The sequence below is a fragment of the Excalfactoria chinensis genome, chromosome 7, assembly GCF_039878825.1.
Source record: "Excalfactoria chinensis isolate bCotChi1 chromosome 7, bCotChi1.hap2, whole genome shotgun sequence".
Taxonomy (NCBI): domain Eukaryota; kingdom Metazoa; phylum Chordata; class Aves; order Galliformes; family Phasianidae; genus Excalfactoria; species Excalfactoria chinensis.
This window is the reverse complement of record NC_092831.1, coordinates 14,852,626-14,867,863: the sequence shown is the minus strand read 5'-3', so window position 1 is coordinate 14,867,863 and position 15,238 is coordinate 14,852,626. Positions and strand designations below refer to the sequence as shown.

The window sequence follows — 15,238 nt, the reverse complement described above, 5'->3', positions numbered from 1 at the left end:
CAAGCCAATTTATAGCGGTAATATTTGGCTTTCAGTCTTCCCGAGGGCGAGCAGGAGATGGCAGTGGCAGAGGGACAGGGAGATGACAATATTCCCTGCTAGATCTCAGTTTTATATAAACTTGCTCACATACACATATAAGAAATAATGTATTTGCTTGTGGTTTCTTTTTTTTTTTTTTTTTTTTTTTTTTTTTAAACAGCCTAAAAGTTAGATCACATGTAAGCAGAGTTCAGATTTGGATTCTGTTGTTGTTGTTGTTTTCCCCAATTAAAACACTGTTGATTTGCCTACAGAAAGCAATATATGTGCAAAGCAGATGATATTCTTTTTTGCAAAGAGGATCCTAATTTACAACAGCCTAAATACGTAAATTAAAAACAAAAAAAGAAAAGTAAAAAAAAAATCCAGTTGTTACAGTGAGTTTTAGTCACGCTACAAGAATGCAAGAATACAAGAAATGCCACAACACAGGCAAATTAACAAAAAGAGGTGGGGTATCTAACAGATGTTTCTGAAAACAAACCTCAATCAAGCACAACCTACCAGTTTTCACTGGAATTATTCCTTAACTAGAATGAATGAGAAATAGGCTGAGTTAAACAAGGTATGAAAGAAAGCAAGATCAATTCTCAAATTCTTAAGGTGATCATGAACAATTTTACAATCATCTGACATTTTTCTTCACGTTAAAATTGCTTTAAGGATACAATTCTATTCAGCCAAAGCTTACTTCTCTGCCTATGGCTGTTTCTAGAGGTGTTAATGGAAATAACTGAAGAATACCAACTTCTGCCACTTCAACTGCCAAATCTGTCACCTTCTGTAGAACAGTGATAGGACTGCGTATGCACACACTTCCTGCACACAAAGGACATGCAAACACATTCCTGGGGGATTAATTTAAAGTGCAACAGTACAGTTGGCAGTTACCTATGTTTAGTAAAAGCAAACACAGGATATGTTGTGTGCTTTAAGGCCTATATTATTTCCAGGCTTTAGCTGGCTCTGATACCAGGAAAATCTTCCTTCTATTTAGGATTTTCATCTCCTGCATATGTGGGTTAGGCCAGCTAAAACTAGGGTCAGATCTTCTCCATATGATTTGAAATTGCTGCTTGATGGATGTAATACTATAGGCAAAGACAGAAGATGGAATTGAGCACTGAGGCACCTATCAGGACAAGCAGACTTTTGGATCTCTAGGCGCTTTAATAACAAAAAATTAAGGTATCAAGGTAGAACTCAGCTACCTGAATGGTTAGATGGCTGCTAGGTAAATCTCAAGCAAGCAACCTCTCCAGATATTTAATACCATTGTAAATCTGTGATGTTAGAATTGTCACATGCTCTTTTGTCTCCCCATTGCTTGAAAGAGCAGCAAGCAGGGCAGAGCTTACAACAGGTACAGATCAGGCTGAGTTGCTTGTGCAACCCCTTCCTGCCTAAAAACTCTCTTGAGATTACTGTAGTTTATTATTGACCAGTCTGTCATTGCTCAAGACAACTCAGTGTTTAATTAGTGGGAAGTACTTTCAGAATTGATATATTTTGAAAATAGTACTACATTGTTAATTGACCAGCCCTCAATTTAGAAAGTATTACATGAAATCATAATACACTATCATAATTTAATTATCTCTATTAAATTTGAATGATGCCTTTTAAGTTCAACTACAGAAGTACATAGTAGCCCTTTTCCTACTGTCACATATACTTTCTTATACCAGTATCTAAAAATACCATTCATTACAAAATAGAACCTTTTCCCACCCACCTCCCTATGGTCAAATACCCCCCAGCGAAGGCAACTGCATGGTACTTGATCATTTATGAAGATTATGTCTGCTGCCATCCTAAGCTATCATTTTTTTTCTCAGTGCTTACCTAGGACAAAGTTATTTTTAATGTAATAGTATGTGCATTCATTCAGGACTTCAGTGTTTTTTTAGCTGTCTATAATATAAGATCAATATTGTCTGCTATCACAGGCAAGCCCTCCACATTCAAAGTTCTTCAAATCTACTTCCATCTGGAAATCTGAGACAAGCTAGAGCACATGAAAAAGGATTTCAGATTCTTCACAAGGTTATTCATTTGCAACAGGACATTCATATTTAAAGCCCAACAGTTCCATTTCACTTCAGTCCTTTTTTTTTGTGCAGGTACAGGAATGGAAAAAAACCTAGGTTTATCCAAAGAGACTTTTGAGAAAATGAGCTATTTTCTTGCAGCGTAAAAGCAAAACCATCTTTTACCAATGTTTTCTGAGCCACAGTCTATGTAGATTACTCCTTGCCCACAGGATCTTTGAAAATCTCAGGTAAAGAATTACAGATCTACATAATTTATCATACTGTCAAAGAAGGTAACATCTACCAGAAAAATTGCAACTCTAGAATACCCACTGGCAGTGAATGTACCCACATCAGTTTCTTCCTTCTCCATACTTGCACTGCCTGGGCAGCAGAGGCATGTAAGGTAAGAAAATCATATTGTACATCCTTCTGGGCACCACACCGATACTTGTTCTTAGCCCACATGTAGGGCAGAGGACAAAGCAGAACTACATTGCTATTTTGTCTGTCAGTAAAATAGCATTAAAATTAATGTGCCGATCCATGAGTGTTTGAAACAAATATTCTATAGTCGTCAACTGTTCATCTTGTTTATGCTGTTTAGGGAAAGGAATAACACTGAAAGGCAGCATGCCATTTTGGGGTGACAAAATTAAAAAGCACTATTTCAGTACAAATTGTTTTCCCCAGTGCATCTCTTCAACATAAAACAGTGACTTGTTATTTCAAACATACAACTTGTTTTGAACACGGGATTTAGAAATAGGCAGAAAATCACTTTGCATTTAAAAAAAAAAAAAAAAAACAACTAAAAAAAAAAACCAAAAAACAACAAAACAACACCAAAACTACTGATAAAAAAATAATAAATCAATTTAGCATTTAAATATCTTACATCTACAGATTCTATTTTTAATATAATATAGTTCAAATTTTATAATGTTAAAAGGATTTGAAGAAAACATTTGCACATTCATAGTTGAAATTTCTTTTCATTCTGTCTCCCCAAAAATTACATGAAATCAAGTCACTTGGGTTCCTAAACAACGCCACTTTGAATTGGAGGATACAACCAAGGAAAAGTTTGGGGGACGGGGTCTTACCTTTGGGTAATCAGCTTCTAGATTGATTAGGAAGGGGAGCTTATGACAGAAATGTGATATGAAACAATTAAGTAGAAAATACTGTTACGTTTTAAATTTATAGAATTGGAAAATGTGATTTACAATAGCACTGCACTTATACTTCTTTATTCCCATTATACTTCTCTAGCACACATAAAATATCAGTAGTTTATTTTACATTTTTTGTGGATTAAACTTAAAAGATACTTAACTATTTGGAGTACAACTGAAGTAGGCATGAAAAGAAGTGACCAGAAGTGATGCAATCTTTAAACTATTTGCACTCAAATATTAGTAGATCACATCAAAATACAGGGCTCTTCATATAGCTATTTCCAGGGCAGTGATGACCACTTGATTTTCAAGAGGGGAGAACAAAAGCAAGCAGAACAAACACAACAGCTGTTGTGCAATATTCCAGGTGTAGGCTGGTGGTTCATTACACAAGCATCAAGCATGCTCAACTTCATTTTCCACTCTAACATAACTAAGTTGCATGCAAATATTTGTGTTGTGTCTTACGGGAGGTGGGGTTTGGTTGTTTTTGTTTTTTTTTTTTAAATAAATCAACATAGTGAATCTGTGTTTTGACCTTAGAATGTTTGACTGGATAGAAGCAAAAGGAAACTAAAACTGCAAGATGCTAGAAATCTTTCTAATCCCTAGCAAAATATTCTAACATCGGTTTGAATCTAGTATCTAAAGCATAATATAGTAAAAAATATATATATATTAAAACCTTTTTGAAGGAAAGCTTGACTCCTTATCTTTTGCATTCTCCGAGGATATCAACAATGTCTTCCACACAGCAGTTTTTGCCATCTCATCAGAAATGTTTATCACAGATGGATCATCTCTAAGCAAGAATAGAAGTAAATACACAATAAAACAATCGGCAATCATTCTTTGTTAATTATTAACTATACAAAAGCCCTTGGAAACTGATAGTGGTGACAATTAAAAAAAAAAAAAAATTAAGACAAATTTTTGCATTTTTTTTAGCATGTTCCTCGTCCAACAGCAATATTACACAGTATATTTTATTGATGTTAATATGATTAACAACAAATAGAAAGTGTTTAAATTCAAAACTTTGAAACAGTCCAATTGGCTACTAATTTAATCTATTATTAATAGATTTTAATAGAATCTTAATTTTTAAAAAAATACCCTAATAAAAAGATAATCAGTAGCTTTAAGCAGCAATGTGTAGCCCTTAGCTTAACTGGGCTGGTCTGAATAAGTATTTTTGCACTTAGGAGTAATAATCCTTAGATTAAAGAGTCTGTACATTTTTCCCAACTCTCTGGCTAATGCATGGTTTGACAGCTAGTAAGATCTAAGCAAACTTGTTTTCACATTGTTTGGGGGACCCCCTTTTTCAACCAATGTATTAATCCTTCTTTTCAGCCATAGGCCTGAAGCCCTCACAGTACAGAAATGTACATGTTATTCAGGCAACTTCACCTAAGTTAACATGCTATAAATTAATAGAGATCACACCTCTTGATAAATTATGTATTGCTAATACAAAATAGAACAAAACAGTGTAGAAAAAAGAAAAAAAACATCAGAAAATTAGAAATATGATGTGATGAACCAAAAATAAGAAACAGTCTAAGATTTTTCAGATACACAGTAAAATACTACATGTATTTGCCTTAGGGTATGATAATATTAAAATATAAGAGATGGCCATTCTGGGATAGAGTAATATGAATTTGTGGTAATGCAGAGGTTCCTATCAGCAGACATTTCAAATCTTCATTATGAACTTTCTGTAAACTGTAAACAAGAGGAAGGTATTTTTGGGCCGGCCCAGTGTGTTATTTCTGACAAAACAGAACTTTTCATACTTTGTATGTTGTTCCATCATTCCATTATGCCTCACCTATCTCACACAGCTACGATCTTAGAATGTTACAAAACATGATATTATAAAGAGCCCAGGTTTCTTTGGAGTATGTTCAAGGCTGTTCCCTGGCTCCCTGCAATCATGAGAGTGAAGGATTAGTCTTTTCTACATCTCCCTTTCACACTATGTATGTCACAAGCTAAAGTTACTTCTGAATAGCTGAATCCTGCAATCTTGTCAAGGGCAAATGAAGTGCTCTTCCTAAGGACTGTGATATCTTTTGGAATACTAGAAAGAGGCACAGCTTGTTTAAACACTGCATTATATGGTTCAGTGCACAGGGCTGTACTCTACTATCAGACACACATTCTCTCCTAACATTCAGTGAACATTAAGAATAAATAAGGTGGCATGTTTTATTTAATTGTAACTCACCTAAAAGAGGAAATGTATATTTTACCTGTAATGTCCTTCTAGTGGCAACTGAACAGTCCCTTCCTCTTCCATTGCTAACATACTTTGTTCTTCCTAGGAAGAAAGAACTTAGATGTGAGACAGGATATATTGTTGAGAAAAGTTAATTTTAAGCATCTTACCATTAATATTAACCATTTGTTAATGATTCCTGAAATAAGATTCTCTTCAACTGGTAATTTGAATATTCAAGATTGACATCTATCTCCAATAAATGTTACTTATCAATACCAAATAGAGGAGACACTTTTTCAATAAAGACAAAGAAAACTTAGGAGCAAGATGGTGAATTTTAAACAGCACACATAACTAGACACACACGTAGCATCATTAACATACAAAAATCAGGGCAGTCAAATTTAAGTTTGTGCACACAGTTTAAATACTGATTAAAGTTTTACTGCAATGAAAGGTAGTGCAACAAGATGCCAATATTAGTTTTCACTTAAATGAGGAAAAAACATTTTTATGATTCTACAAGAACTAGATGCATCTACAACAAATCTATTGTCAAATAATTATAACTTCAGGAAATCTTCATCTTAGGGGGAAGGGAGAACAAAACAGCCTCGCTCAAGTATCATCTCCTACCTACAAGAACAAAGAAAATGCAGTCTGTCTTTCAGACCATAACAGCTCATGGTTCCAAACCTCTGAGCTGAAGGAAGAGTCTGAAGACTCCCCACCACTGTTAGATGAGGAAAACCAGAGCAGTTGTCACAACACATTAGCTATAAAGCAAAACCTCTGAAATAATAGTGGCTTAAGGTGTAAATTACAGACAACCATGTAAGTAGGTGATTCTGTATGCTTCCCCATGATCCCACATTGCTCTTGTAATCAAGCAAATTATGAAAGTAAATCAGTGCATATGTAACAAATCAGCTGCCAGGAGGTTAACATGCCTTCAAATGGAATAACCATCAGATCCTGCCCTATATTGTTGCACTGTGTGTGTGAGCATGGCAGACACACACAGACTTCTTTTTTTCCCTTTATTAGATGGCTTGGTAACAATTTACCTTGGTGTTTAGTGTAAAGCATGACTTAAAGTGACATCAGTTTTCCCAAAAAAAGAAGCATGCTATTACCTGGCAGGCCACCCAAAACCTGTCATATCTCACACACACTGGTAAGATGGCATTAGCTGGAAGAGTTGAGATGATTTTCCAGTTTCCTCCATGTTTTACTACTACAGCTATTTTAAAAGTTGTGATTTTTTTTCCCCTCCAAATAAGAGAAGTCACTTTTGTTCATTCTGGTCTCAGAAAGACTTGATTACATCAGATTGCTGACAAAGGAAGATTTGTGAGAAGGCATAAAAAATATCCACTATAAATGTAGAAAGCCTTGGAAAAACATGGCCTAAAAATATTAAAACAACTTAAGTGATGAAGGTAGGATCCAGTGAAGTTTCAGATCTTGTCAACTATATTTCTGAATATTCTTGTGGGTAGAATACTTCTATTTTTAAAAGCCGTGTGATAGCAACTCTCCAATTAATTCCTTAGGCTACATGTCAGAAGTTTTATTACTAGTTAATTTTGTCATTTCCAGGCTTCACAGCTTCATAAGTTTTTGACAGTTGAACAGTTTTAATAATAGCTTCAAATATTTAGAAATGCCAAAATATGTAAAAATAGCTTCTCAAAACAGACAGTGAATGAAATAAAGTAACACCAGTAGATTTTCCCAGTTTTGTTTTATGATGCCATCTTACCAAGTATAAGAAGGAAAGTGACATATAACCAAAATATGAGAGTAACAAAGAAGTTTTTCCAATAACCAGAACCAAAAGACGAGATGCCTTCATTACTTCTGGTTACTCTGAATTGTTATGAAAGCTAAATACTGTGGTGAAATAAAAAAAAAAAAAAAAAACCACAACAAAACAACTGTGTTAATTTAGTTCAAAGGGGAAAAAAGAAACCATGCATTTGAACTTCATCCAAGTAATACTGCAGACATACACTAAATAGTAAATAGTAACTATGGTATTTATTAGCTAGGTAGCACTTTTCCCCAAAATGAATTCTGTTGAAGTTCGTTACATGAAACAAAGAAAGCAAAGTTACGCTCTCCGCAGATCAGATCAGAGCTGAGGCACTGAGTTGTCAAGAGTCACAAAAGAATGCAAAATGGAGAGGGAAAAAAACAAAAATCAGTCCTCATGGCTACGTTCATCTTATTAGCTCATGTCCTATTTCTATAAACAGACATACCAAGGGGAATCCTTACACATACATATTCACTGGTCTCAGACACCTCGTGGCTTCCCTGATTTATCCATTCACATTGTCTAGTTCTTGCCACCAAAATGTTATGCCTCATGGGTCCCAGGCCTTTGCAGAGGTCTTCAGGGTAACTTAGAAATTGTGTGCAAAAATGTCCCCAGAGGACTCTTTCCTGAAATGACTACAGCCTTCCAAGACAACATTGGAACAGCCTAAACCTTTGCCTCCTAATGCCACAACAAACCTTCATACTGGGGCAAGACACAGAACTGACATTCAAAAGAACCAGTTACTGCTCCCACAGTTCTCCATCAAAACCTGTCCTTCATTTATTTTGACCTATGACTTAAGGAGGTATTAGGAGTGTGTCCCTAACAGTTGGTATCAACCAGGTAGCTATGAATATTGGCAACAAAGGAGAATGCCATCAGGACCCTACACAGGAAATTACTTTATATTCCCCCACCTTTATGGGTTATTCAAACAAGCAACTCAAGAAGCACAGTTGAGGAGAAAATGATATCAGATGCAAAACTGATTAGAAAACTAAAGTCAAAAGTCTAAAGAGTCAGTTAACAGGGTAAGCAAAGTCACTGACATTTTTCACTAGCTAGTGGAAGTAAATTGTTTCTGCAGTGGCAGAAAGGAAATGCTCATCCCAGGTACTCAGTGCAGCAGATAGATTTGCTATATGCCTTCATTACAGAATTACATTTCTCCAATTGTAATTGTCTAAAGGAGATATTGGTAACATGTTACAAAAATGAAACAAAACAAAACCCTCATCAACCACACAGAAAATGAGAATAAAACCATCCAACCAATGAAACCACCATCCCTAAACAAAAAGAACACACGCCTGAAGCCAGGACCCACCTCTTTCTCAGCATCTTCTAGTTTCTTTTTCTTGCTCTCAGGCATCAAATCATCTAACCAACTGAGCTCCCGTTTAGTGAAAAAGAAATCCATGAGTTTTCGGACAAATACCAAAGCTAAGACCTGTAATGATATTTATTCAAGGAATTAGGAAATTAAACAAACAAAATTGACAGTTATACTTTCAAAAGTCACCAGAGTTTTCAGCTGGAATGTTATCCACCATTCTGGACAGGCCAATACCTGGACTTCCTTTATTCAGAATTAGTGTTAAATACTTCAATTCACAACGATGGAGGTTCAGTAGCTATCTTTTATTTCAGATTAACTAATGTTGACTATTTCACTAAGCAGCAGGACAGACTTTTATTTACAGCAAGGCATGGAAATAAAGTTCCTCTATGTAATAAACAGTTTTCCTTACTAAGTGACTGCTCTTCCTGTATAATAGGAAGAACAATTAAGCACTACTCCTTAAACAAAAGCATCATACTGTTTTTTGTAATTTAGAAGAATTTTCTTTAAGAAAATACAGTACAGTCATCCACAGCTATAAACTAAGTGCAACCTAGACTCAAATTTGAGTTCATATACATATTTTATTTACATAACATGAACTGTCTTTGCACACTGAATCAAAGCAATACTGTAATTACCCACCCACAACTAATCTTCTTCAATAATGATTACCCACAACTGAGAAGAAAACGCATATTTAGGGAAATTAGAAAGTACTCCATACCATCATGGGAAAGACAATGGCAGCTCTTGAAACCTTTATAATCCACAGGAGTACAAGACAACTCAGCTGAATTACAGTGAAGAGATGGACTTTTCTAAGAGGAACATGCCTCAGATAAATAAAATCTGGCTGATGCTTTGCAGGCATCCAGAATAATTTTATCCTGTCAAAAAGCTGAAAGAGATATTTTTAAAAATTGCATCAAAATGAGCATCAAAACATGCTGATATTCACAGACTACATAGGATAGCATGGATACTCTAAGAATCAGCTTTGTTATTCTAAATGTAAAAACTGTGCAGAAGTTCAAGTACACAGAAAAACTACCACAGTTACACTCATAAGCCATGAATCTATGTGAGTCCAACAGTGGACTTGCAGTCCTCTCTCTGGTCAAGCCACCACAGTAAGAATAAGAATTACATTTATGAAAAATTTCATTATTTGGTTAGTCATACTTGTCAAGTTCCTTTTATACACTTGTCTTATGTATTTTCAACTGTAGGTGTGCTGAGGTACCAGCATCTACTGAATTACATTCAGTACAGTCAAGATAAATCCTGCTCATAACTGTGTAATACAGGATACAGAAAGAAAATAGTTACTTTATAAAAATACCACTAAAATTTCAGGTGAAGAACTCAGTGCTAGACAAAGCAAGAATTCAAAGTAGATGCAAATCTACTGTGACTTAAACTGAGTGGAAGCTAACTGATTCTATCAGGTATATGCACTGTTACATTTCTTATACACTCAAATTTTGGTTTCCAAGAACTGAGCTCTGCTTCCTTTAGTACATAGTTGATCACTGAGAGATCTCTGCAGTCTTTCATCTCCTGTAGATGAAAATCCTGTTCAGTTCACTAGACACTTTATCCCAAGCTGCTCTCATTTCTCTACTGCACTCTTTCTTTACAAAATAAGAATGAGAGAGGAAAAAAAAAAGACAAGGTAGAAAAGGTTTTTGTTTTTCAGATCTATTTAGTTCCATACTGACCTAAGCCTTCAAAGGTCAGCTACTACAGCTCAGTGATGATGGTGATGCACCATCTATCCCTGCAGAATGAGTCATATAAGTCATATAAGTCATGCTGTATTCACCCAAACTTCAGGAATATTTTTTTTTTTTTTTTTTATTTTTAAAGCTTGTAACTTGTCCAGATTTAAGCAGATTCTTTTTTGACAGAAATGGCAAAAGGCACATCCTCCCTCAGAACCATCTTATCGGTTCTTCATCCCATCTTGGGGGAGGAAGAAAATAAGTAAAGCTATCCAGATTTAGCATGCCTTAAAAATATTTCTCAACTGTACACTTTCATATATATATATATATATTTCTGAGAAACAGATGAAAAATATTGCACTGAAATGATCTAAAAACCTCAGTAAAAGACCAAACATACTGTTTAGAATTTCAGCCTAAACAAGTGTTAGGCAAAGTTACAAGTAGAAAGGCTTATGAATAGAATACACCAAACAAAAGCAAGCCACATTGCCAGCTTTGCCTATAGATAATAGGTTAAAAATTGTTTTGGCCTACAATCAAAAATTTAAATAAATAAAGAAAAAAAAAATAGGCATTTGCTTCGCATTTGCATTTTCAAGAATTTAAGGCTGGCAACGTTCCTTTAAGATCATGTAGAAAAGAATAAAATAACTGAATAAAATTAGCTCCACATTTAATAGAAAGCACTGTCAGTAACAGACTCTTCTTGAATGCATTTTACCTGAATTCCCTTTAGAGATGAAGCACCCATGTAAAGGAATACCCCGTAAAGTACTGGCATGGGGATAAACTGCACAAACAAGACAAGCAGAGAAAGGGAAGAACGTGTTAAATAGAATTTTAAAATATTAAATGCTAAACAGTTGAAATTCAATGTGCCATATGCCTGCATTAATCAGACAGGTTGTAAACTCAGATTCCCTCAATTACAAATTAATAATGATACTCAGGGTATAAAGCAAAAGACGAATCTGGCTCTGCAGTTTTATTTTTCTTCCATAGCCAGATCTGAGGCCAATATACTTTATTCACTATTAATAAAATTAACAGAACTACAAGAAAAGCGTGCATGTTAAATGCATACTTAAATATTTTACCTACAAGGACTGCTCAGAAGGGTCTGAATAGTAAAATTATAATCCTCAAAAACCGGTTTGCGATGCACACAGAATATTTCATGTGGCCAATGGAAAATTTCTGTACTCTGTAAGCGTTTAAAAATGGTGGATGACTTTCATGGAATGGAACTTAAACCATTCAAACACTCTGCACAAAGTGTGTAGGCTACAAAATACTTTCATAGATAAGTATCTGTTTTATCTACTTAATGCATAAAACTTGTCTGGTTTGCTTTCACTAAAGTGAAGTTATGGTGATGTGTGTAATAAAATACTGCGCTGTACAAGTAAAGGCTTACACCCTTCACTGTGACAATGTGCAAGTGTAAACTCTGATCTTACTGAAGCCAGTGTCAGTACTTACTGATTTCTGTGGCCTGACAATTCTTAAAAATATTATTATGTATATAGATATAGAAACTTGTGACTATATATCCAGTTTCATGACAGTGGTGAGCAGCGTAGGGCATGCTGACAGCGTGAGATAATTTTTCTGTTCATTGCCAAGTAATTAACCACAAAAAGCCTCCTGCAACTGTGGAAATAATTTTTAAATTAGCTAGTAATCACAACATGCTTTAAAATTATTTGAAGACATTTACTTAATGATATAGCTCAGCCAGGCTGGCTCATGATAAGATTTGCCTCAAGTCCAAAGTACAGAATAAAAGATCTTGATACATTACAGGTCAGCAGTAGAATTCATTTTGACTTCGGTAAGACCAGATTTTTGTTAGAAGGCTTCTGTTACACAAACGCTATGTGTCCCAAGCTGTACTATTATGCAAAATTAGAACTCCTCTTTAGATTATCATTGTGAAACATGATAGCAACGTGCCTGGAAAAGACATTCATCAAGTAATACAGTAACAACAATGAACCGTTTTGTGTGGTACATTATTATTTAGCATTTCCTTATTTCTCCCAAATTACCTTCAGAATACTTGTCAAAAAGACAGATGAGCCCATAAGTACAAAAATCATGAGCCCTGTGACTCTTTGCTCCCGGATTCCAAGAAATTTCGGCTGTTCCCCTGGAGCAGAACACTCTGATTCCAGTTTCAAGCTGTTCACATGAGAAATTGAGAGGACAGTGGCTGCAACAAACCATGGCAATCCCATAATGGAACACACTCCAAGCATGACTGCCACCATGAGTAAGTCCAGATGATATCCACACCCTTTCTGTTTAAGGAGAAGACATAAAATGACATCTGCATTAAGGAGAACACTCCTGGCAGGCATTCCTAATGAACAGCTAGAGACGATTTAAAATTCTGTCACTTATAGCAAAAAATCTCTTTCTACTAAGAGGTATCAAAGGCTGAGGCAGTAGTGGTGGTAAATTAGTTATCTAAGGGGAATTCCTGAGTTCCTGCTTGTTCACATGAAGCAATCTTATTAGCCATATTTCTGTTATCAGTAAGTCTACGTATCATGAGTCCAAAACAATTTTGTGCCCCAAAAGTAAGCAGAAAAGCTATTTGATTTATAAATGAGATAACAGCAAGATAATGGAAGATACAGACATTTTTCCACTTTAATTAAGTCTCATCTCTTGATAACACTGGAGGCCACTGTGTGGACCATCCAACTGCACAGCCACCTCTCCTTGAAAATTTAAAGATTGATGATGATCTGCATCAAACTTGGTCATATAAATGCTTGGTAACATAGCTGGGAGGGATATTTATTTCCTGATTTAATAAATGCTATTTACCATTTAGGTACGTTTCCTTTAAAACGCCAGGTAATGATTTATCTCCCCAAAGTTCTGCAATATGGCAACAGACCCAATGTCTTGGTCTGATGAAGCAGCGACGTTCATGCAAACAATAATATGTTGAACCATAACTTTGCCTGTAAACCCATGCAAATGCCTTTTGACATAAAAAAAGTAACTAAACTAAACTTGGAAGGGTTTGCTACAGAGACTGCCAAAAACTGAAATGTGCGTTATGCAGAATTTGCTATGGGAAGTATATAAAAAGAGGGGGGAAACGAGCTGGAAGCAAACAAGTCATTTCTTTCTGAAGACAACTTTCTTTTTGCTTTTTTTTTTTTTTTTTTTTTCTAAAATGGGAAGTGTCTGGGCTTATGAAAATGTAAGCCACATGAAAATGCCATCTTATTTACTTACATTATTTGAAAAGAGGAATTCATATCAAATAAAAAAAATTTAAAATATAACTCTAGCCACCTTCCCTCACTCCCCCAAAGCACTTATATGTCTTGGAGATAAGACACATCTTAACCTCAGAGCTGTGTCAAACAAAGATATTAGTTACATGCGCAATGCACTCAAAGAGTTTAATTCTAAATCCTATGAGAGACACCTTTTTCTACCTTCTGACACTTTTATAAGGAATGTATCTGCTAATGCATACAGAATCTGAGAGCATTTCCTCACATTCATACATGATCTGAGGAACCTGACATATGGGAAGAAAAGGAAGCATAGCAACAGGTGATGCTACACCAGACCCCAGCAAAACTAAAACGCAGCAAGACAAGGGGGCAGCCAGGAGGACCATCTGACTCCCAGATGCCAGTGCTGAAAAAACACATTCCAAAGCTTGGCAGCAAATTCCTGCATCTGTCAAGTTAACCACATGCAATGCTATGGATTGACATGAAGAGCCAGGCTGACAAAGAGGGCAAAAAAAGAACATATCAAATGTCACAATCATCCAAGAAGAGGCAGTGCAGAGTGAAGGTTGCAAATGCATTTGCTAAAGCAACTTGGGATTGGATTCCTGCTTATTAAAACTATGTCAAAAAAAAAAAAAAAAAAAAAAGCCTAAGCTTGCTGCATATACATGTACAGAAACCTGCTGCTAGATTTTGCCCAACAGTTTTTCGGAGGGGTGATGTCCCTTTTTCTCTCTCCATCTGTAGGCAACTAAAGTGTTAGAGAACAGAGCAAGAAGTTATCCTATGTTTTAAGAACCCATTGTGCCTCTAAAGTTCAGTTTCATTCTCTTTTAGGAGGAAGAGCAAACAAAAAAATCCCACATTACAGAATGGCCCCGGTCCTTCAAAGACCAGTTCTGCAGAACAACACTGTCAATATCTGAATTAATATCACAGTGCTTAAGGAAATTATTAACTTCCTGATTTTTTTCTTGAGATGAATTGGTATCATACTATAAATAAAGCATTGAAGACAACACTTTCTTGATTCAGAATCTCTGTTCCAAACCATGCCAGTAGAGACTTCTCTCCGGTAGCAGATCATCAACATTTGGCATAGGTACCACGTGGACAAATAGGAAAAAAGTGTAACAATATAAAGGAGTGCTATACAAAATAAATCAGCATCCTTGAGTAGATGAAGTTGCGTGATCAAAAATGACAATGAAAAGTATTTGATGGAATACCTTTAGTTTATGCTCTTTTCTGTTTATAATGACAGCTGTAATCTGCTGGTCCATAAAAATAAGGATAGTGCAAAGCAGGGCTGGAATTACAGCAGCTATCACTGTCCACCAAGGATTAGGCCCCAAAGGAGTAATAAACCATCCTCGATCATCTCTGGTGGGCTACAAAAAAAGTCATACATGGCCAGTCAGAACTCTAAGGACAATGTATGCAACACACAAAAATATACAATTTTCTTTCAAACGATTAAATAATCTCTTCATAAAAAACAACAGAAAAATGCAAAACTTCCTACAATATAAAGACAACAAAGTATGTGCAGTAAAGTCATCTAGGATATTGCAGACTTG

General features: G+C 35.5%; 1 protein-coding gene across 9 annotated transcripts in view; it reads right to left on the bottom strand.

Moving 5' to 3' along the window:
• The window catches only part of SLC4A10 (solute carrier family 4 member 10), a 144,251-nt gene that overhangs the window by 3,387 nt on the left and 125,626 nt on the right, over window positions 1-15,238 (bottom strand). For 3 of the 9 annotated variants that reach the window (XR_011904285.1, XR_011904284.1, XR_011904283.1), the window contains exons 18-26: window positions 14,888-15,049; window positions 12,441-12,692; window positions 11,111-11,179; window positions 9,384-9,557; window positions 8,642-8,764; window positions 5,518-5,585; window positions 3,942-4,058; window positions 3,182-3,220; window positions 547-572 (exon numbers count right to left, since the gene is read on the bottom strand). Coding sequence is in view for 6 of the 9 variants with exons in the window: in XM_072341460.1 (XP_072197561.1) it covers window positions 3,208-3,220; window positions 3,942-4,058; window positions 5,518-5,585; window positions 8,642-8,764; window positions 9,384-9,557; window positions 11,111-11,179; window positions 12,441-12,692; window positions 14,888-15,049 (978 nt within the window). In the remaining 3 variants the exon portion in view is untranslated. The remainder of the gene's footprint in view (window positions 1-546; window positions 573-3,181; window positions 3,221-3,941; window positions 4,059-5,517; window positions 5,586-8,641; window positions 8,765-9,383; window positions 9,558-11,110; window positions 11,180-12,440; window positions 12,693-14,887; window positions 15,050-15,238) is intronic. The other 6 variants (XM_072341458.1, XM_072341459.1, XM_072341457.1 and 3 more) reach the window with 2 other exon arrangements.